The 23,749-nt window shown below is 39.3% G+C and overlaps 1 protein-coding gene across 15 annotated transcripts in view; it reads right to left on the minus strand.

The window, feature by feature from the left end:
* Fmr1 (fragile X messenger ribonucleoprotein 1) overlaps nucleotides 1-2,165 on the minus strand; it is a 41,076-nt gene extending 38,911 nt beyond the window's left edge. For 7 of the 15 annotated variants that reach the window (XM_076562224.1, XM_015991530.3, XM_006998772.4 and 4 more), the window contains exon 1: nucleotides 1,809-2,049. In XM_076562224.1, the coding sequence (XP_076418339.1) occupies nucleotides 1,809-1,859 (51 nt within the window). In that variant the 5' untranslated portion in view covers nucleotides 1,860-2,049. Of the gene's footprint in view, nucleotides 1-1,808 lie in introns of all 15 variants that reach the window. The other 8 variants (XM_076562223.1, XM_006998768.4, XM_015991528.3 and 5 more) reach the window with 4 other exon arrangements.
* Nucleotides 2,166-23,749: the final 21,584 nt, after the last annotated feature.

The raw sequence follows: 23,749 nt of genomic DNA on the forward strand, positions 1-23,749 counted from the left end.
CAAATTAAGATGTCGCTGAAAAACAAAGTCAAGTTTTAATAGCAAAAACAGAGTACTTAAAATATTCCAGTCAGTTTGTAAGTAAAATTATTGGAGCCAATAAATCCTTCAAGAGTAGGATGGGCTACTTGTCCTTGATTGCAAGCCAACTTCATTAAAAGCCACTAACAGTGGACTCAACTCTAAGCTGGTATTAGAGATGAACAAAAATAATACTTAACTATTATCCCTTGCTCATCTGTGTCTTAGTGCTCCAACTCTAGCAACTAAAACTGTCACTCTAGAATCTAGAAATTTAATGAAAACTCACCAAAACTAACTGGAAAAAATTCTTATTATAGCAAATTGAAAATAAATGCACTGGTAAATTTAATTACATAAATGCTGTGTGTGTTATTTATGTCTCCTTCTACACTACAACAAAAGGGTATTTTCTTGCTATAAATCAGTATTTTACAAGTGTACCTCGTTCATAATAATGAAATTTATTTACCTCTAAATGTCTCCATAAACTTGGTAAAAGCATAACTTATTAAAGTCACTTTCCTGAGTCTAGCCAAGTATGTCCCATTTGAAATGTCCAAGTTATTCCACAATAAACTTAAAACTGCTAGATAATGGTAATAGCTATTTTCCATGCTTCCTTCCATTACTAAAATATTCTAGTGAGGTAGGGCCTTACAGAGGTTATAAACATTCAAGAAAGGAAAATTTACAATATTGCTAGATCTACGTTTATGCAGTATCAACAATCGCACCACAGCTACATATAAATATTTTAAGGTTCCTTCCAAAACATACGATGTTATCTGATATTCAAAGGTATAAAAACTCTCAGTAATTCCATTAACGCCTATTTAAAACTTCAACTATATAGTCCCCTACAACCTCGCAAAAGTCAAAGGGAATATACTTGTTTCTGCACTTCAGAGAACAGAACAAATACTCCAGTCTTGATAAAATTCACTAGCAATCATACAGTCCCAGTTAATTTCCCTAAGTTCAATCGCATATATTCTGGTCCTTGAGAACTTAAACAGAGAAAAATTTTAAATGAGCAGACTTGTTAATATTTTTAAAGCGGAGACATGGGTATTCCTGAATTTCTCCCACTTAGAAAGAGGTTAGGAGGCCATGGATATTCCCTTTGGTCAGAATCTTTAATGGCTCTCTTGGTTGTCATGGTCTTCCAGAAACTTTTAGGTCTAAAAACCTCCTTCGAAATTCACAAAGAGAGGCCACTAAAAATCAGTTGCCATTGTGATTCCGGGCTGACTACCTCTTCCTCGCTCCACTCCCTCGCCCAGAACTGGGGAGCTCTCCAAAGTCTGCATTGAGGATCAAAACCTAGAAGCCCAAGACTCCCAACGGCCGCCCAGGCGAGGCAGGAGACAGCCAGGCTAAGGCGCCCGGCTCCTCACCGCTTCCCGCGTGCCAGGCCCGGAACCCACTGAGAGAGGATTATTTGGGAAAGCAGGGATAAGCCACTGCCACCTCACGCAGCACCGGTCCTAGGGCCGGATCCCCTGGCCTCGAATTCCTGCTTCGCTGACTGAGTTCAGTCGGCGAATGGCCCTCAGCTCCCTTCGCTCCTTCGCGTGCCGCCGGGCGGGCGCCGGGCCTGAGGCGGGAGTCGGAGCGCAGAGGATGGCTACAGGCCCCGAGTCCGCCGCTTCCCTCACAACCCACTGCCCGCCGCGCCCGCCGCGCCCGCCGGGCCCACCGCACCCGCGGGGCCTGCCCGCCGCCGCACGGGACACAAGGGAGGGAAGAAGGCCGAGGACCGGGCCTGTCCGGTAGCTAATTACCTTGTAGAAAGCGCCATTGGAGCCCCGCACTTCCACCACCAGCTCCTCCATCTTCTCGGTCCTCGCGCCGAGAGCCCGCCTCCGAGAGGTGGGCTGCAGGCGCTCGAGGCCCAGCCGCTGTCGCTGCCGCCGCCGCCGCGTTACCGCTCGCCCCCCGGCAGCGGCGCCGCCGTCACTGCCACCGCCCGCGCTCGCCGTCCGTTGGCTTCACAGCCCGCCCTCTCAGGCGCGGCCCCTCACCGGAAGTGAAACCGAAACGCTGCCTAGCGCCTGACTGACTGAGGCCGAGGGCTCTGCCCGCGCCTCGTGTAAACAGTCAAACCACGTCACGTGTCCCGAGACGCCCCGCCCCACAGTGGGCTCGGCCCCCTCCGCTCCGCCCTCGCTTCCCGGACGCCGAGAACGCGCATGCGCCCTTCTGGGAACCTGCCCAGGGTAACAGGGCAGATTTTATGGCGCGCTTGGTGGAAGGCGGGAAAGCACAGAGGGTGGTGATAGGTCGCGCTGCCTTTGGTCAGCTGGCTGGGAATAGAGACGTTTCCTGTAGAGGATGAAACGAGGGCGTGGGAACAGGCAAGCAGAAAACGGGGTCCGAGAGGGCTGGAGGGGCTTCGGGTAGATTTTTCTCCACAACAGCTTTTACTGGATTGATCTGGAGGTCGGAGCGGGAGTGGAGTTCAAGAAAAGCAATAAATTCCATTGCAGAACACTTTGATCTTTGATCTAGACCAGTGGTAACCACATTGACCCTGACTTCTGGGACCCATACAAACAGAAAGCAAAGTAAATCGCTATACTACCAAGCGATTTGAGCAAGTATTGTACATCCCGTAGATTTTGAGGGACAATGGGGTGGTCAGGACTTCAGGAAATGTTATCTTTTTGTCAGACAGTGCTGGCCCACACACTTTACTTTCATACTTTTACTTGGTATTCGAAATAAAAGAGAGAATGTGTTAAACACTTGTTAATTTCCTTAAGGTTTGCTTCTACCTCTTCTATGCGCGCTCTGTACCAAACGTAAAGCAACCCTGGAACCTACATCTTTGTGCCCTTTCCATGCAGCTCTCTTCCTTTGCCTTCTATACCAGAACCAAGCCTAACTTTTTTTTCTTCTGGCCTCTGTACTGGACTTGTATCCAGCCTGACCCATGTTCTCTTAATCTAGAAGGCTTGCATCCAACTGAGAAGTTCATTTAATGCCTAACAAGTGCCAAGCACTGTTTTTTTTTTTTTGAAGATATATTCAAAATTTATAATAAAACAAAGAAATATGAAAATATTATCCATACTCAAGAGAAAACACACTTTGTAGAACCCAGCTTTGATTAATACAAATGCTGAAATTAGTAGGAAGGGTTTTAAATAATCTCTCATTACTACATTAATAGAAATAAAAATGCACTTGTAATAAATGAACAAGCTGGAAATTGCAGTGAGGTGAAGAATTTTTTAAAAATGCAAATTCTATAACTAAAAATACAAATCTCTCAAATAAATTTACTGAACAAATTTGAAATAGTAGAAGAAAGGGATAACTAGAATATCAATACATATTCCCCAATCTGAAGTATAAAAAGAATATAGAATTTAAAAAATAAAAGTATGAACATGGAGGGGATGAAATATAAGTAGTATGTGAGACAATAACAAACTTATCACATATATGTAATTAAAGTGCCAGAAGACCCACAAGAAATAAAAGCATTTGAAAAACAATGCTGAAGCTATTTCTAAATATTATGAAAACTCATAAAATTGAATACATTAAATATGATCAGGCTATTGTATATTAATTCCAGTTCTAACAAAGTATTCTTTAAAAAACAAAGGATATATTTTCAAATTCAGCAGTCTCAATGATCTCTAAGGTAAAGAACACATTTAGGTATAGGATAGACTTTGGAAAACAAATACAAAGAGAAAATCTTGCAAAATAAAAATACTTAGAATAATAAAGTTAACCACAGAATAAGGAAGAAGCATTTTATAAAGTTGATATGGATTTGGGAGTTTAGGTCAGTGGTGGGACATTTATCTCTCATGTGCAAAGCCATGGGTTTACTCAAGCATTGCAAAAGCCAATCAATAAAATTGCCATTTTAAAATTTGTAAATATAGAATTATGTATTCGCCAAAAGAAACTTTTATAAATAAATGTAAATGCTGCTACTTGCAGATAAATTAATGGTAGAACAATTTATCATCAATATATTTACTAAAGGAAATGTTGTTTTTCTTTACCATGATGAGGATAATATCTAGGGCTTCACACATGCTAGGCAAGTGTTCTGCCACTAAGTCTTGCATCTTCAACCCATACAGAAGATATTAAGTGAATGGAAACAATATTAAATAAAATTTTGAGTCTTCTGAGTAAAAAATATCAGAAATAATAATATGAATGGGGATGGGGATAAGGAAACAGGAAATATCTAAGGCCAAAGAAATAGAATTAAAATTGCAAACAACATAGCTTCAAAAAATAATCATTTGTTTTTTTTAATATCTACAAAGTCTAACTTTATTCCTGTCATTCTTTTTTATTTTTTTTTTCTTGAGAGAATCTTCTGCTTTTTAAATCTTTGGCCTCCCAGTCAATCCCAAGTTCAACCAACTTTAACTTAAACTTCACTCAGAATTTCACCAAGCTTTTCACCCACACATTAATGCTTGTCGTATCTTTCATCAACTGTCAAAATCTGAAGCCTGCTCAGAGATCGCCAGGTAAAAGAAAATAAATGAAATACACAGAGGTTATTTCAAAACAGAACATGACCATCATCCAAAAAAAAAAAAAAAATGTCACGATTCCCAATTGGGATCATCTTTTGTTTCCCACGTTGGACTATTTCACACTCCGGCATTGGCCAAAGGACACGAGAGTTGGTTCTGGAGCATACAGTTTCTCACACAGATGTCCCCAGAGGAACACCAGAGACAAAGTCACATGAGGCCTCTCCTGTACAGAGACTGTCTCACAGGGGCAGTGAGGGAGAACACCCACTAGTTTGTGGAGATCCCTGAGAGAGTATGATTCTTAAAATCTGGACTTTACATAATTCACATCAGCCCTGTTCAGGTACTTACTGGAAGAAAGATGCAGCTGTTTGCCAGAACTCAGCACTCCACTCTAGATCTCTGCTGCCTTAGTCTCCGTCGCGGATTTCCGAGTTCTGGTAGTTACCTGGACCACTGAGGCATTGCCACAAGACTTCTTCTCTTTTGAAACATCCTTTTTCTCTAGATATTAGGATAGCTACACCAGCTTGTTTCTTAGGTCCATTTGCTTGGAAAGCCTTTTCCCAGCCCTTTACTCGGAGGTAGTGTCTATCTTTGAAGTTAAGGTGTGTTTCTTGTATGCAGCAGATGGATGGGTTCTGTCTTCTTATCCATTCTGTTAGCCTATGTCTTTTTATAGGTGAGTTGAGACTATTGATATTGATGGATATTAATGACCAGTGATTGTTAATTCCTGTTATTTTTTGTGGTTGTGTTGTGTTGTCCTTCTGTGGTGTATGTTGGTGTGGGATTATCTATTGCTTGATTTTTCATGGATGTGTTCAGCTTCTTTGGGTTGAATTTTCCCTTCTAGTGCTTTCTGTAGGGCTGGGTTTGTAGACAGGTATTGATTAAATCTGGTTTTATCCTGGAATATTTTGTTTACTCCACCTATGGTGATTAAGAGTTTTGCTGGGTATAATAGTCTGGGTTGGCATCCGTGGTCTCTTAGTGTCTGCATGACATTTGTCCATGATCTTCTAGCTTTCATAGTCTCTATTGAGTAGTCTGGTGTTATTCTGATGGGTTTACCTTTATATGTTACTTGGTCTTTTTCCTTTGCGGCTCTTAATATTTTTTCTTTGTTCTGTGTGTTTAGTGTTTTAATTATTATGTGGCGAGGGGACTTTTTTTTTGGATCCAACCTATTCGGTGTTCTGTAAGTTTCTTGTATCTTCATAGGTATTTCTTTCTTTAGGTTAGGAAAGTTTTCTTCTATGATTTTGTTGAATATATTTTCTGTGCCTTTGAGTTGGTATTCTTCTCCTTCTTCTATCCCTATTATTCTTAGGTTTGGTCTTTTCATGGTGTCCCAAATTTCCTGGACGTTTTGTGTTACGACTTTTTTGTCTTTAGTGTTTTCTTTGACTGACGAATCTATTTTCTCTATCGTGTCTTCAGTATCAGAGATTCTCTGTTCCATCTCTTGCAATCGGTTGGTTATGCTTGTTTCTGTAGTTCCTGTTCGTTTTGTCAGAATTTCTATTTCCAGCATTCCCTCAGCATGTGTTTTCTTTATTGTCTCAAATTCATTTTTCAGATCTTGGAATGTTTCTTTCATTTGTTTAATAGCTTTTTCTTAGCTTGATTTGATTTCTTCCCATTTTTTGTTTGTTTTTTCTTCCATTTCTTTAAGGGAGTTTTTTATTTCCTCTTTAATGGAGTTTTTCATTTCCTCTTTAAGGGAAGTTTTTATTTCCTCTTTAAGAGAGTTTTTCATTTCCTCTTTAAGGAAAGTTTTTATTTCCTCTTTAAGGTAGTTTTTCATTTCCTCTTTAAGGAAAGTTTTTATTTCCTCATTGAGGGAATGTTTTATTTCTTCTTTAAGGGCCTCTATCATCTTCTTAAAGTCATTTTTAGGGTTGATTTCTTCTGTTTCTTCTGTCATGGTATGTTTAGGTCTTGCAGGTGTAGAATCACTAGGTTCTGATGTTGCCATATAGGTCTTTATGTTATTGCCTGTATTTTTGTGCTGGCGTCTACTCATCTTTTCCTCTGTGCGGTGCAGGTGGTGTCTGTGTCTGAGAGTGCCTCTCTTGTTCTAATTTTTAATCTTGGTTTAGTAGGGGTTCTTGGTTAAATTGTTGCTATTGGGCTGTTTCTTCAGGGACAGCTGATTTCAGTCGGTGAATTATATACTTATGATTCTGGTGATCTGGTTTAGTGGCTGAGTAGCACCTTCTTCTGCGTTCCCAGGTCACATTTTGTTCATTTGTCAACTCCTCAGCTGATCTTGTTTCTTCAGACTTCCAACTGTAGGCATCTGAATCCTCTCCCAGATGGGTTTCAGCTGAGCAGGGTAGTCTCACCTCCAAGTTGTTGGGTTTCACAGGATCAGCAGTTGGGCCCTGGGTTGTCCCCAGACAGAGTGCCCAGACTCGCCCTGGTTCCGACCCACGGAGATAGCCTCTTCCCCAGGTGTTGGGGCCAGGGGCGTCCCCGCTCCAAGCTGTGTCTGCCCCTCTCCGTCCCCGGGCCTGTCCACTCCTGCGGCCCACCGCCACAGGCCCACCTGCGTCCACTTGTCTCAACCACCTGGCCTGTATGTCCCTGTCAGCTGCCGCTGGGTCTGTCTGCCTCTGCGGGCCGCCAAGGGGCCTGTATGTCCCTGCTGGCTGCCACCGTGGGCCTACCTACCTCTGCTTGTCACTGCTGCTGGGGGCCCATCCACCTCTGCGGGACGCCACCGGGCCTGTATGTCTCTGCCGGTTGCCGCTGGGCCTGTATGTCCCTATCGGCTGCTGCCACTGGGCCCGTCCACCTCCGCAGGTCGCCGACCTGCGTCCGCCTGTCTCCACCACGTGGCCTGTCCACCTCTGTGGTCTGCCGCCGGGCCTGAATGTCTCTGTCGGCCGCCACCGCCGGGCCTGTCCACCTCCGTCTGCTTATCTCTGCCGCAGGGCCTGTCCACCTCTGTGGGCCGCCGCTGGGCCTGAATGTCTCCACCAGCTGCCGCCGGGCCTGAATATCCCCTTCGGCCGCTGCCGGGCCCGTCCACCTCCATGGGCCGCCACCACAGGCCTACCTGCGTCTGCTTGTCTCCGCCATCTTGAATCTCGCCAAGCACTGTTTTAAGTGCTAGTGAGTCACGATGAGGCAAAAAAGAAAAAGTCATTGAAATTGGAATCTACAGGACTAGATGATTAAAATTTAACTTCCCAAAACTGTAAATGCGGGGCTGGAGAGATGGCTCCAGTGGTTAAAGTGTTTACCATGCAAGCACAAAATTCTGAATTTTTTTAAGCCCTAGAATCCCTATAAAGCTGGATTTAGCAGTGTCTGTATATATTCTAAATAACCACTCACACAGAATTGAGTCTCTGGAAATTTACAGATCAGGGTGCCTTAAACAGCTGCAACCAACAAAAAGAGAGTCCCTATCACTACGTAAAAGGCAAGGATTGGCACTGGAGGTTCTCCTCTGACTTCCACACATGTGCTGTGGCATATGTGTTTGCCCATACTCATACACACGAATGAGCACACATACATAAAGAAAAAAATGTAAATGTGGAATTACAACTATGATGGTCTATAACGTGTGGATGTACCTTTTTATAGTTGGATATGAACCTGTCTGTGGTGTGGGAGAGGTGGCCACAGAAGCAAGATGGAGTGTGACAGGGAAGATTTATTTGTAAGTGTGCACTTGGAGGAAAAAGGGTGAATTGCCCCAGGCTATGTATTAGTACTAGAATGAAAGGCATGGGCTTCCAGTTCCCAGCCTGCCCCAGCATGAACAATGTTAATGCTGTTGGAATTCCAGCTTTAAGGCAGTGGATCAAGGGCCACATTCCTTGAGGCTACAGCATACAAAAATGATCCACTGAACTAGGCTAGGGTCTTTGGAGTATCCACAATATATTAAGAACCCAGTAGAGCTGAAAACAAATCTCGTCATAGGCTGGATGGGAGCATAACATTAGTTTTAACTCCAGTGTAGTAAAAGGGGATATATTGATTGCAAAGATTACATCTTCCAAGTGTAACACACAGTTTGCCCAGGGCTTTCAGACATGTCAGTACGTCACAAATGTCCCTGTCCTGTGACATAGTTTCATGACTTCATGTCACTGTACATACTTTTTTCCTCTTAAAGTTACTAGATAGAGTTCAAGTGTTTAGTTATTTCACTTCAAATGAAAATATTTGAGTGAACTTTTCATTCAATTCTCGGTATGCTCTCATTAGTTCTTACATTACTCATATTATTGTGTGTGTTACCTGTATTCATGCATCTCATTCACCTCTCTCATTCCTCTAGAAACCAATTTTTTTTAAAGATTTATTTATTTATTATGTATACAATGTTCTGTCTGCATATATTCCTACACCCCAGAAGAGGGCACCAGATCTCATTACAGATGGTTGTGAGCCACCATGTGGTTGCTGGGAATTGAACTCAGGACCTCTGGAAGAGCAGCCAGTGTTCTTAACCTCTGAGCCATCTCTCCAGCCCTAGAAACCAATTGTAATGTATGATATATCATAAATAATTTAAAACAGTGTTTTAAAGGATAGATTCTCTTGTAGGGCAGGCTGGCCAGAACTCAGTAAGTAGTAGGGACTATTCTTGAATTCCCTATCCTTCTTTCTCTGCTTCTAGAGTGCTGGGATAAAAGGCATACGTCACCAAGCCTGCCACAAAATACATAGTATTTGTGTATAGCTTTTACATTTACAGAGATGTTACTAGACTATAGACCTGTTTCCCACTGTTAGCATTAAAATTTTATTTTAAAAATTTCTTTTGAGACAGGGTCTCACTATTTAGCCTTGGCTGTCCTTGAATTCACAGTAATCTGTTTGATCCTGCCACCCCAGTCCTGGGAAAAAAGCCACGTGCCACCATTTGTGGTGGTAATCTAATTATACTGAAATGTGATTTTGATTGTATGTTAATAAATAAAGTTGCCCGGGGGTCAGAGCTATTAGAGCCATAGCAAGAGTGTGGCGGTGGTGGCACACGCCTTTAATCCCAGAAAGCCAGCCTTTAATCCCAGGGAGTGGTGGTATAAAGCAAAAAAATATATAAGGCGTGAGGACCAGAAACTAGAAGCATTTGGCTGGTTAAGCTTTCAGGCTTTGGAGCAACACAGTTCAGCTGAGAGCTATTGGGATGAGGACACAGAAGCTTCCAGTCTGAGGAAACAGGACCAGCTGAGGAACTGGTGAGGTGAGATAGCTGTGGCTTGTTCTGTCTCTTTAAATAGACTAACAGACAGGAATCAGAGCCCTGATTTGGGAACCTGGGACACTGCAGGCGGAAGGGTGAGATTTCAGCTCTGAGCTCTGACCTCTCGGCTTTCTCTTTTGCATTGTTTCTGTGTTTCTTATTTAATAAGACGGTTGGTTACATCTATATCTGGCGCCCAACGTGACAAGAATCCACTGAAAACCGCTTGGCTTGGCGGCGGGTCCGCTTTCCCACAAGGGCGGCAGACCGGGCGGCCGGCTTCCTAGTCCGAGCTGCCGGCTACCTAGTCTGAGCTGCCGGCTTCCTAGTCCGAGCGGCAGCTTCTGGCCCGGGCCTAGGTCTGTGAGCAACTTGCTTAAAGCCGGTGCTACAAACAACTCAGACCTGCCCTGCCGAACAGGGCCCTGCCTGTAAAGCCAACGCAAGTGGTCAAAGTTTAAGGAAGCCAGACCCAAGCCTTGACTCGGCACAAGAAGGAACACGTGGCTGCATTTAAACTTTAGCCAGCTACGCTTTCTTGTTCTCTCTCTCTCTCTCTCTCTCTCTCTCTCTCTCTCTCTCTCTCTTTCTCTTTGGATTTACACCTGGGACACTAGGTGGCTGCTTTGAATATCCCCACGGATTTCTACTGTTCTATGCAGATTTAATTCGCTGGGATTTCTACTGTTCTACGCAGATTTGGTAACTCATAAAGGAAACTATTTAAAAAACAATTTTTTTCCACATTTAAAAAAATGGGCTTTATGTGTACATTGGAAGAAAATTGGTTTTTGTTCGAAATATTAGGGAGTCTGACAATGGAAAAACTATATAATATTAGTATTGGTGGAATTATGCACCTTATCACTATGCTAATCCACATTTTAATATTTAAAAAGATAGTCAATTTAAGTGCCAGGATAACAGCTTTAGAAGATAACAGTGAAGTTGTTTCAAATTGGGATCATAAGGTTGTAGAAAGAAAGCCTGTTTTCACACAGTCACCCTTAATTTATCCTGTAACTATACAGCAGATGCCTGATCAAATGATGGCTACACAAAATAATTGGGCTCCAATTGAAATGTTGGATTTAAAAAGGTTTAAGGAGGCAATAGTATCTTATGGCATGCATTCCCCATATGTAAAGCAAATGTTAAACTCTTGGTCAACATATAATAGGATAATACCACAGGACTGGCGGGACCTTGCACAAGGTGTTCTGGAACCCAGCCAGAGACTTCAATTTCTGAATTGGTTTAAGCAGGAGGCTAAAAATATAGAAAAACAATGGAGGGATAAAGGAATACAAGTTTGCCAGGATCAGCTTATGGGAGAAGGTCAATATGCTTCAGCACAAACACAATGTTTATATGATGTCCAAACCCTAATTTTATGTCGAACGGCAGCCTTGAATGCATGGGATAGAGTTGAAGAACCAGGAAAAAAATCTGAGTCATTTACAAAGGTGAGGCAAGGCCCAAAAGAGTCTTTTACAGATTTTTTACAAAGACTGGCTTCAGCAGTAAAGAGAATGGTCTCGGATTCAGAAGCTGGTAAGGCAATAATTGAATCTTTGGACTTTGAGAATGCGAATGCAGCATGCAAAAGAATAATCAGGCCATTAAGGGCAAGATCTGCACCTATGGAAGATTGGATTAGAGAAACAATTAATGTTGAGGTTGATGAGCATGATGATACGTGGGTAGGAGAAGTAATTTCAAAAGGTTTGAGGAATGTTAGATGTTTTGGGTGTGGAAAGCAAGGACATTTTAAAAGGGACTGTAAACAGGTCAATCCTAGAAGCAATGTTTATTCAAGGAACAAGGGCAACAGAATGCCCCTTCCTTCTGGAGTATGCAGAAGGTGTGGTAAGGGAAAACACTGGACTAATGAATGTAGATCAACAAAGGACAGACAGGGTAATCCTTTGCCTCAGTCTTCGGGAAACTCCCAGAGGGGCCTCGCGCAGGCCCCCAGTGCAAATCCAGTTCAAACCTTTCCTGCAGCTATAGAGGAAATGCCTGCTCTGGAGAGCGATTAAATAACCAAATGCCTATTGGAATAAATCATGCTGGTCAGGTTGATGAAACAGAGAGAATAGAAAATTCAGGAGAAAACATAAAGAAAATTTTTTGGCAAACTTCTATTAATGAACAAAGACCAAAATTAATGATAAAAATAAATGGTGTTTTGTTGTCTGGTCTGGTAGACACAGGTACAGACGTTACCATAATTGCACCAGAATTTTGGCATCCAACTTGGCCTCTTCAGGAGGTAAACGTTCAACTGTTAGGAATTGGGACATTATCTCAGGTGAAACAGAGTGCAAGATGGCTCGAATGTATAGGTCCAGAAGGACAGAGAGGAAAATTAAAACCATATGTGGCTAACATAACTATGAACCTGTGGGGTCGAGACTTGTTGCAACAATGGGATACTCAGATTAACATCCCTCCAATCTCAGAAACAAATCATAACCTAACACATGTTACTGAGAGAAATATTAGAAGATATTATTCTAATGAGTGGTAACCAGCCATCCATATTATACAAGAACAGGGCACAATAACTGATGATCTTCCAAAGACACCAATAGCTCTACCTTTAAAATGGTTAACAGACAAGCCTGTATGGGTCCAACAATGGCCTTTAACAACAGAGAAACTCCAGGCTTTAGAAGAGCTGGTAGAAGAACAGTTAAATGCTCAGCATATTGAAAAATCAAGTAGCCCCTGGAATTCTCCTGTCTTTGTTGTTAAAAAGAAATCTGGCAAATGGAGAATGGTAACAGACCTTAGAGCAATTAACAAAGTAATTCAGCCAATGGGCTCTCTACAATCTGGGATGCCTTTGCCTACTCTGTTACCAAAAGGATGGCCTCTCATAGTTATTGATTTAAAAGACTGTTTCTTTTCAATACCCTTACAAGAAAAAGACAAAGATTTGCTTTTATAGTGCCTACTTATAATAATTCTCAACCGGTTAAAAGATTTCAATGGAGGGTCCTCCCACAGGGAATGTTGAATAGCCCAACTCTGTGCCAATACTTTGTACAACAGCCATTGGAAGTGATACGTAAAAAATTTCCTAAATCTATAATTTATCATTATATGGACGATATTTTACTAGCTAACTCAAATACAGATACATTAGAAATAATATTTGAAGAACTAAAGAAAATTTTGCCTTGCTGGGGATTACAAATTGCTCCTGAAAAGATACAAAGAGGAGATTCTATTAGTTATTTAGGATATAAAATAGAGCTACAAAAAATTAGACCCCAAAAGGTGCAAATTCTGAGAGATAGACTACAGACTCTTAATGACTTTCAAAGATTATTTGGAGATATTTCTCATCTACCAACTATTGTTGGGGTAAAAAATGATGAACTGACTAATTTGTTTAAAACTTTAGAAGGTGACAAGGACTTAAATAGTCCAAGAAAATTATCACCTGAAGCTGAGAAAGAATTAGCCTTGGTAGAAAAGAAAGTGCATGAAGGACACGTGGATCGTATTGATCCAAAGCTAGATTGCATTTTGGTTATTTTACCTTCTAGGCGTTCTCCTACTGGAATATTAATGAAGAGGGAAGATATTATATTGGAATGGATATTTTTACCAAATAAACCAAATAAAAAATTAAAAACTTATGTGGAAAAAATCTCTGACTTAATTTACAAAGGAAAATTGAGACTTCGTCAATTAGCAGGCATAGACCCAGCAGAAATTGTCGTTCCCTTTAACTAAGGAGGACATTGAAAAATTATGGACAGAAAGTGAACCTTGGCAAAGAGCTTGCAGTAATTTTTTGGGAGAAATTAACAGCAAATATCCCAAAAGCAATAGAATTGATCTTATAAAGAGAGCTGATTGGATCTTGCCTCGAATTGTACGGCAAAAACCCATATCTGGAGTTCGTACATTTTATACAGATGCCAACAAAGAAGGAAAGGCAGGTTATAAATCAGAAAGTTTAAGTAAAGTGGTTCAAAGTCCGTATAATTCAGTTCAAAAATCAGAATTGTATGCTATTCTGTTGGTATTAATGGATTTTTCAGAACCTCTCAACATAGTAACTGACTCTTAGTATGCTGAAAGAGTGGTGTTACATATTGAGACTGCAGAATTTATCCCTGATGCTTCAGAATTAACTTCACTATTTATTCAATTACAAGATACAATCAGGAAAAGGAGTCATCCTTTATATATAACTCACATCCGATCTCATACTGGTTTGCCAGGCCCTTTAGCACAAGGCAATGATGAGATTGATAAATTATTGATAGGAAATGTGCTGGAGGCTCAGAATTTCGTAGAAAACATCACCTTAATAGTAAAGGTTTAAAAAAGGATTTTTCCATAACCTGGCAACAAGCCAAAGAAATAGTAAAGAAATGTCCTACTTGTTCCTTCTACAATCAAACGCCATTACCAGCAGGATGTAACCCAAAGGGTACTCAGAGAAATGAAATCTAGCAGATGGACGTGTTTCACTTTGCAGAATTTGGAAAACTGAAATATGTACACCACACTATCGATACTTTTTCAGGATTTCAATGGGCAACTGCTTTGAGTTCTGAAAAAGCTGATTCTGTAATCACTCATTTGCTAGAAGTTATGGTCATCATGGGTATACCTGCACAAATCAAAACTGACAATGCTCCATCATATGTCTCTGTTAAAATGAAACAGATTTTTGCTTATTACAATATAACGCATATTGCAGGCATACCACATAATCCTACAGGTCAAGCAGTTATAGAAAGATCAAACAGAACTCTAAAGGATATGCTAAATAAACAGAAATGGGTAACAAAAAACCCCAGAAATAGACTGCATAATGCTCTATTAACTTTGAATTTTCTGAATGCCAATGAGAAAGGAACAACAGCTGCAGAGAGACATTGGATAATAGAAAAAACTACAGAATTAAATCAGCCTATATACTTTAAGGATGTGCTGACCTCAGAATGGAAACCAGGGTATGTATTACATTGGGGACGAGGTTTTGCTTTTGTTTCTACAGGAAAAGATAAGCTGTGGGTACCATCAAAATTGATAAAGGTTCGATTTGAACAAGAGAGACCTCTTAATTAGAGGAGGTGATAGTTCATCAACCAGCATGAACATCCAATTTAAACTAACTGGTATCAATAACACACGCCTTTTCATTTAATCAGATAATAACTTGTCAAAAGGAAACATCCCCAAAATTAGTCTTGGGGAAAGGTTTTTGTTTTTGTCTTTTAGGAGAATGAAGGTTAAGGAATCTGAAGAACACTGGACAAATGAGACAACTGAAGTAAAGGGACAAATCATCTATCCCAAGAAACAGAGTGAAACGGTGTATGGGTATATATTATCTAAAAAATTTTTATGTCTTCCTAAATGTTTGTTTCTGCTTTTCTCTAAAGATTTAACACTATTGGTTTTCTAATAGTCCCAGTTCAATTAAAATTTAAAGCTGACTTTGGAGTTGGAGAATGGCTCTCTCCTTATTTAAAATCAAGCATGTTGTTAAAAGGAAAATGCAAACTCCCTGTATCATGCCAGAATAAGAGCCATCTTCTGCTATGGTACAGGACAAAAGCAAAATTAATTAAGGGACTATTCTATTACTAATCTCAACTCTTTGATTCTATTCTGATTCTTTAAACTTTTCTTAAAGTATGAATTTTATATCAAAATTTACAAGATTAACATATAAAGATATATAGATATATATACATTTTAAACTTTGTTAAGATATGAATGGTCACATAGAGTACTAACTAATTCTAGAAAAAAGGCTAGCTGTATATATATGTTTTTGTGTTCGAGTCTCTTATCAGTTTTCTGCAGGAAATCACCGCCAGGCCTAACATCAACTGAAGTCTCCAGAAAGAAGATGGGGCCCCACAACAACAACAATTCCACGTGGACAATAATGATATCATTAAGCTGACAAACATCATCCACAGATCAGCTTTGAGCTGCAAGGTGCTCAGAGCATTCTTTCATGATAAAGAAAACTTCGCCCATACCCAGCAGGAAGCAATTTTAAGACTACATCGCCCACATTCCCAAAGAGGTGGTGTGGGGTGGGTGGTTTTTTGGTCTTTTTAATGGGTTTTGGGTCTGGGATAATTTTCAGTATTTAGGAAGGCTGGTTACAAGTTATTGTCAAGGATTAAGAAAAAGGCTAAGCAAAGGAGATTAGATTTAAGGTTCTTGTTAAAAAAAAGAGAGAAAGAAAGAAAGAAAAGAAAAAGACAATTACTAATACTTTACATTGGATTGAATCGTTTTATATTGTATATAAATTTGAAACTGATATTGTTAGAAAATGCTATATGTATATTTCTAATTGTATTTATACCATTCATTTAACAATGTAATACAAATTTCTGATCCTTGAATGTTATTATTACCAACTACTAGGATATAAAGAAATGAAAGTTAGTAGTTAGACATTACAATAGAACTTGTAGTCATATTAGATATGTTTTAAAAATTGAGCAGAGATGTTTTAGACAGGTCATCTTCAAACCCTTCAGAGATCTACAGAATATGGCATTTAAAATGCTTTAATAACTTAGAAAATTTTTCTTTTTTGAGACATGTCGGCTCCTGGCAGTACCAATCTACTTCAGAGAAAATATGGGCATTGAAGAAACTGCATATGGAGTCAACTTTCATTGGGGCAAAAGTTAGCCACTGGACAACAAAGTATCCTCAAATCAACAGGACAAAATGGAGACAGATCACGAAATAAGGGACTACTGATTCTTGCGAAAACAAGTGTGGTTATGGCTTTATCAAAAGGCATCTTCTGAGGCCAGGACAATATGGCCCCATCCCTGAAGTGGCCTTCGCATCTGGAAAAGGTATGGTGCCCTTTTCTTCGAAGGCAGCTTAACAGGCAGAGGGCCGATGGCTTCTGTTGTACAATGGAACAGCAGCTGAAAGCTCATGCCTCTCAAAAGTAGACTGGCATTTAGTAAAGGGATGTGGAGAAGAAGGGGATGCTGAGATGAAGCCATATATACACAGCCAAGAAGAATGGACAGCTGAATTTAAAAACTGTCAACAATTTCCAGAATTTAAAATCCTGAATCATGACAGGACACTAGTGGAATTCAGGTGTTTCTGGTACATGGACTGCTCTCACCCAATGTGAGATTGAACTGTTGACCTTGTGTACATCCTACTTCACAAATGAGTCTGTCAGATACACTAAGCCTATAGGCTGAAGATGATGCCCCAACACTGTGGAGAAACCTCAGGTGACTGCCCAGGCAGCTGGCTGTTTCTGTCAACTCACAAATTTTTTGGAAGTTGCTTGCATGCACTTCCTGTTTTTTATTTTTGTTAGCTAATATTATTTCCTTCTTGGGTCTCTGAGGGAGTTGAAGATTAGTTAGTTATGGTTGAAGATTAGTTACTTATAGTTGAAAATTAATTAGGATAGAAAGTGCATTAGATACATCTTGGATTTACCAAAATAGGATAGATAATGGAATTATTTTCTCTAATTTGTCCAATACCTGTTTAGGTATTTATTATTTGTAAATATTGTATATAGTTATTGTACTTTTGTATATAGTTTTTCTTTTGTTAGTCATAACCTTTTGCTTTTTTTTCTTTTTATTAAAATAGAAAAGGGGAAATGTGGTGGTAATCTAATTATACTGAAATGTGATTTTGATTGTATGTTAATAAATAAAGTTGTCCGGGGGTCAGAGCTATTAGAGCCATAGCAAGAGTGTGGCGGTGGTGGCACACGCCTTTAATCCCAGAAAGCCAACCTTTAATCCCAGGGAGTGGTGGTATAAAGCAAAAAGATATATAAGGCGTGAGGACCAGAAACTAGAAGCATTTGGCTGGTTAAGCTTTCAGGCTTTGGAGCAACACAGTTCAGCTGAGAGCTATTGGGATGAGGACACAGAAGCTTCCAGTCTGAGGAAACAGGACCAGCTGAGGAACTGGTGAGGTGAGATAGCTGTGGCTTGTTCTGTCTCTTTAAATAGACTAACAGACAGGAATCAGAGCCCTGATTTGGGAACCTGGGACACTGCAGGCGGAAGGGTGAGATTTCAGCTCTGAGCTCTGACCTCTCGGCTTTCTCTTTTGCATTGTTTCTGTGTTTCTTATTTAATAAGACGGTTGGTTACATCTATAACCATTTCCAGGGTCATGAAAACTCTTGCCATTGTGTTCACACACCTTGGAAAGAATTTTGTGTGTGTGCTTTTATAGACTTTTGTACATACTTCCTGTTTCTTTTTTTGCAATGACTATACATCAGACACTGAATGCTTAATATTTTACTGCCATCTATGATACACTAGAATTATTTATTTACATTTATTTTCTTCACTGGACTGTTTGTTAGTACTCTCTAGGCAGGGAAATGTCTTCTTTTCCCTTGTACTCTAGGTAGACTAAAAATGTTTGTTGTTTTGTTTCACAACTTGAATATGCTGTGGCTTTGTCTTTCCTCTTTTATTTTTTTTAATTTCTGAGGTGGAGTTTTACTCTACAGCTTACATGGGGGAGGAGGGAGTCTTTCCTTTTTGACGTGAAGTCTCACTCAGTCTCACTCTGACACCTTGATTTTGAAATTCCCCCTTGCAAGACAGTTTAGCCCTAATTATGATTCTTCTCTTCCAAGTATCTTTCCTCTCTGGTCCTGATTTTGACACAGATTTCTCTCAGACATAATCCCATACCAAATCCTTTCAGAGTCCAGAATCTACTTATGACCAAATGCACATTATCCAAGTTTCTGTTCTTTCACTTGGTTTCCTATAGCCACTCTTGTCTTCTTTTTGTCAATTCCCCAAACAAAAAAATACCTCTGCTTACATGTCATATTTCTCACACTGCCATTCAAAACATGCCAATGGACCCCTGGTAAAATTTCTTTGCTAAAATCTAAAGTCATTATTTATTCAAGTCTCAATGTTCTACATATTCTGGTATCTTTTATCTCTTCTGCCTTACATTCTAAGTTTCACAATCACACAATCACTCCATCTACCTATGACACTTTTTCTGGTGTCTTAAAAAATACCAGGCAAGTTGTTAGTCATTTTTTTCACTAGAATGTAAACTTAATAAGAAAAAATTTCTTTTATTTATTGCTTCTGTCACCAATGTCTGGAACATAGTAAATGGTTTCTAAATATTTATTTATTGAGTGAATAAGTGAATGAATGAATACATACTGAAGACTCAGCATGAATTAAATATGCTTTAATATCTATACTTCAGAACTTTTGGCCCCACTTTGGCTCTACCTTCCATTAAATAACTGTCTGTTGTACCTGTATCAATTTTGTCTATAGTTCATGGTTTTGTAACTTGAGTCCTTTATGCCTTTTTCATTCCTCAATCCCAGGTGAAATGTCTTCTGTCTTTTCCAAATCTGGAAATCTTATGTGCCCTTCAAGATACTGCTAAAGTCTGACTTCTTTCATGCCATTTTCTTTGAACATGTCACCTCGCTTTGACCTCTCTTTTGAAACAGATATTCATTAAATATAATGCAATTCTTTAGATTTACGGAAAATTGAGCAGATATTTCAGAGTCCTACTCTTCTCATGCCCTGCCCTTGCATAATGAGTTTTATTATTAATATCATCCACTATTATGAGAGCATTCATTGTAACTTATATATCATTAGTGAAAGTCTATAATTTACATTGACATAAATTATATGTATTACACAGATCTGATAAATCTGTAAATTATCCACCATGGCATTGTCACATAAAATAGTTACATTACCAAAAATTTTCCATGTTCTGTTTGTTGTACTGCACCTATTAACTACTTATAGTCTTACAGTCTGTTTAGTTTCACCCAATTATGAACTTTCTTGTATAGTTTTTCTTTTTTTTTTTTGGTATGAGGACATAAGCTTTCACCTCATCTGAGTAGATAAGAAGATATGTGGTTACTCATTCATACAGCAAAACAGTGTTTGAATTTGTACTAATTGCTGAGCACTCTTTCAAAGTTGCTGTACCATTTTGCATTCTCATCAGTTAATAGGTAAAAATTTCCATTGTTCCTTTCTTGTCTAATAATGTATGGTATTGACATCTTTCATGTGTTCTGCCACCTGTGAATCCATTTTAATAAGATGTATACAAAAATGTTTTAACATTTTTATTTGGTCATCTTTTATATGGTGTTTTAAAAACAAATAAATAGTGTATGTCTGTGTATGGGTATGTGCATGTGAGTGCAGTTGCCCACGGAGGCCAATGGTATCAGATGCCCCTGGAGCTGGAGTTACAGGCTGTTGGGAGTCATTGTACATGGATAACAGGGACTCTACAAGAGCAGTATATGGTGGTGGTGGACGCCTTTAATCCCAGCACTTGGGAGGCAGAGGCAGGCAGATCTTTGTGCGTTTGAGGCCAGCCTGGTCTACAGAGTGAGTTCCAGAGAAACCCTGTCTCAAAAAAAAAAAAAGAGCAGTATACACTTCTAACCTTTGAGCCATCTCTCCAGCTCTTTGGGTTTCTTAGTTGCTACAATTGTAACATGCTAATGTAAAAAGTTAGAATTAGTGGAAATCAGGTTAGGGGTAAATGGAAACTGCATTGTTTCTTTGTTGTTTTTTATTGAATTTTTCAAAATAAATTGTTTGTTAATAATTAATCTCAGTTAGTATGCACAAAACCCAGTATTTGATCACCAACACTACATAAAATCAGGCTTTATGATGCACACTGCTAAACCTAGCCCAGCCTGGAGGTACAAACAGGAAGATCAGAAGTTCAAGACCATCCTTGGTGGCATAATGAGTTCCAGTTCAACAGGAGCAGACCTTACTTAAAAAAAAATTCAAGGTAATGCATGCTGAGGGAAAAATATTAAATAATAGTGTATTTGCATTTAAATGATAACAACTGTAGTTAGAATGAATGCTATCTAAACCTTCTGATATATTCCCAATATATTTTCACAGTTGGTATCTAGGCATGTCCAGAAGACTCGTGGAAGTAAAAGATTTCCATAAGTTTAATAGTCATGAGAGATGAGAAGCCTGTTACAGAAGAACATTATTTGGAATAGATAGGTCAGAAAGTGTGATTTTAGACTTAGAGGAAAGCTTAGGACAATGAGACTGATTCAAAACTTGGTATAGGATTTGTCATTCAGATGATGCTCTGGATCCCAAACTTATGGCCTCATGATGGAATTCTAGAACTAAGAGGTTTACTTAGGGATGCCATATAAGGCATCACTTGTACTTGGCATAAGTTCTCCATGCAGTGGAGCTGATACCAGATGTTTTTACCAACTAGTGAGAGTTTGCATCTTAAACTCCTTCATGGAAATGGTTTGTGCATCCATACAGGAATTCCTGAACACAGGTAGAAGCAGTGGTATAATTTGAAGACAGGGATATTAGCAGCCCTGTTTCATCTGGAAGCAGTAACAGAGTTTTAGAGATAGGAGATATCAGAATAGGAACAAGGAAATAAAACAAAGGAGAGCACAGAATTAGTTTTAAGAAACAGAAGAGACTACTATTTCCTCTGAATTATATGGGATGGAGCATGGCTAGAGATATATAACTGTGTGGTGATATTTTATTTGTGCTTTAATAAAGCTTGCCTGGAGATCAGAGGAAAAGGCCAGCCATTTTAAATAAATAAGAAGTCAGGCAGCACACGCCCTTAATCTAATCACTTTCAGCCAGGGTCTCTGTGTGTTCAAGGCCATAATAGGGAATAGTGCCAAGTGTGGTGACACACGCCTTTAATCCCAGTACCAACCATAGAGGTCTTGAGGTCTGTACAGACAGACAGAAAGTGACAGAGCTGTGTAGGAAAATGAAGTGAGGTAGCTGGGCTAAGATAGCCCATGAGAGGGCAGAACAGAAAGGCAATAAAAGTGTGGGTAAGACAGGAAGTAGCTTGCATTTGGAAGTTGCAGAGTTGGTGAGGTAAGGTTGGCTGATGGCTTTCCCTATTTCCCTGATCTTTCTAAGGCTTTAACCCCTATATTTGGCTCTGTGTTTTTCATTTAATGAGAATATTTAGAAATTCGACTACACAACTGTATATTGCTATTGTGACTTAATTTTTACATCTAGGTTGATATAACTGAGAATAATTATATACAAGAATGTATTTCACTAAGCCTTGTGGTAGAATGGATTGCTATTTCATGGGTTCCTTTAGTACTGAAACCTGAGATATGAATGCTGACTAAAGTACAATATAGTAAAGAAAAGAAGGAAATGAAAGTCAGTTTGGCTTGAGATATTTATGTTTGATAATGCTTTTGCCTGGTAAATGGTAATTTTGTCTAATAAATAAAATAATAATGTGCACTTTGATCAGACTATTATTCATAGAAACTGACCAATTAATTATTCAAAAGAAATTAATTCTTCAAAATTAAGGCTGGGAGCTGGTGTTAATCTGAACACTGACAGTTTGGTCTTCTGAGAAAGCTATATAAATACTAAAAATGGAACAAATCTTGTAGCTTTTTTAAAATCAGGATCTTCTTTCTGGCAATAATCTTTTTTTTCTGGTAGGATTTCATGGCAATAAATTTGTGAAAATGCTTCTAATAAATAAGTTCGCCATGCAGTGGAGTTGATACCAGATGTTTTTACCAACTAGTGAGAGTTTGCATCTTAAATTTCTTTGTGGAAATGGCTTGTGCATCCATACAGGAATTCCTGGACACAGGTAGCAGCAGTAGTATAATTTGTAGGGAAAATTGGGCAGAGTTTTAAAATTTAAAGTCAACTTATGGTTTAAAATAAAATAATCTTTAATATTTGTGCATTACAAAGTTTTGCGAGTGAAAAGAGATACTCTGGACATACAGTTCTCAATTCCAATCTTTTACCTTCCCCTGGGGAAAACATGTTAGGACCTCCAATTGTGGGGAGCACATCAAGCCTTGCATTCTTCAGGAACAAGCTGATAGAGAATTTTCTCCTTCATGAGCTGCAGGAATATTTGAACAATAGCATCCTGGATCACTGGGCTGACAAAGGGAATAAATGTACAGATTTTCCTGGAAAAAAACATTGATTGTCAAAATGAGAGGGAGATGTGGTGGTTAGTTTTTGTCAACTTGACATAAACTAGAGTCACCTGGGAGGAAGGGCTCTCAATTGAGGTATTGCCATTGTTAGACTGACTGTAAGCAAGTTTTGTAGGGTTTTAAAGACTGGTGTGGGACCTCCCAGCCCACTGTGGGTGGTATCACCCCTGGGGAGGTAGTGCTGGGTTGTATAAGAAAACTGAACAAGCCATGGGGGAGAAAGTCACTAAGCAACATTCCTAGACATTCTCTGCTTCAGTTCCTACTTCCAGGTTCCTGTCTTGAATTCCTGTCCTAACTTCCCTCAATGGTGGGCTGACCTGAACATGTAAACCAAATAAACCATTTCCTCCTCCAAGTAGCTTTTGGTTGGAATTTTTGTCACAGCAATAGAAAGCAAAATAAGACAGAAGGTATGTCTAGTTTCTAATTACCTAACTATTTCTATACTGTTGCTTTGCAGGGAGTCCTCTTGATCAGCCTATACCTACTCAACCTGAAGTTACTTTAAAGTATGTTTTTCTAAAATCTAGAACTGAAGCCCACAAAGTGAAGTTACTGCAGTATAAACAATCACCTCACAGATTCTTCAGTCAGAAAGAAGATTCATCAGACACATCCAGGTACATAGAGTTGCTAGGAGGCATGGGATATTTGGAACAGAAAGGAACATAGAATATTTGAGAAAATGTGAGGACAACAAAAAGGCTAATTTAATAGCTAAAAATAAAGGACATAACTGTCATGATTGAGATCCAAACATTATAACCCAAAGCCTAACACAAAATGTAAAACACAGAGAGTTGAAAATCATGGTTAATCATGATATTTAGATGAAAGATATGGGAAATTCAATAAGAAAATTGATTTTAATTCCAGAGGAAGAAAAAAATAAATAGAGAGTAATTGTAA

This window comes from Peromyscus maniculatus, chromosome X (assembly GCF_049852395.1).
Source record: "Peromyscus maniculatus bairdii isolate BWxNUB_F1_BW_parent chromosome X, HU_Pman_BW_mat_3.1, whole genome shotgun sequence".
Classification (NCBI taxonomy): domain Eukaryota; kingdom Metazoa; phylum Chordata; class Mammalia; order Rodentia; family Cricetidae; genus Peromyscus; species Peromyscus maniculatus.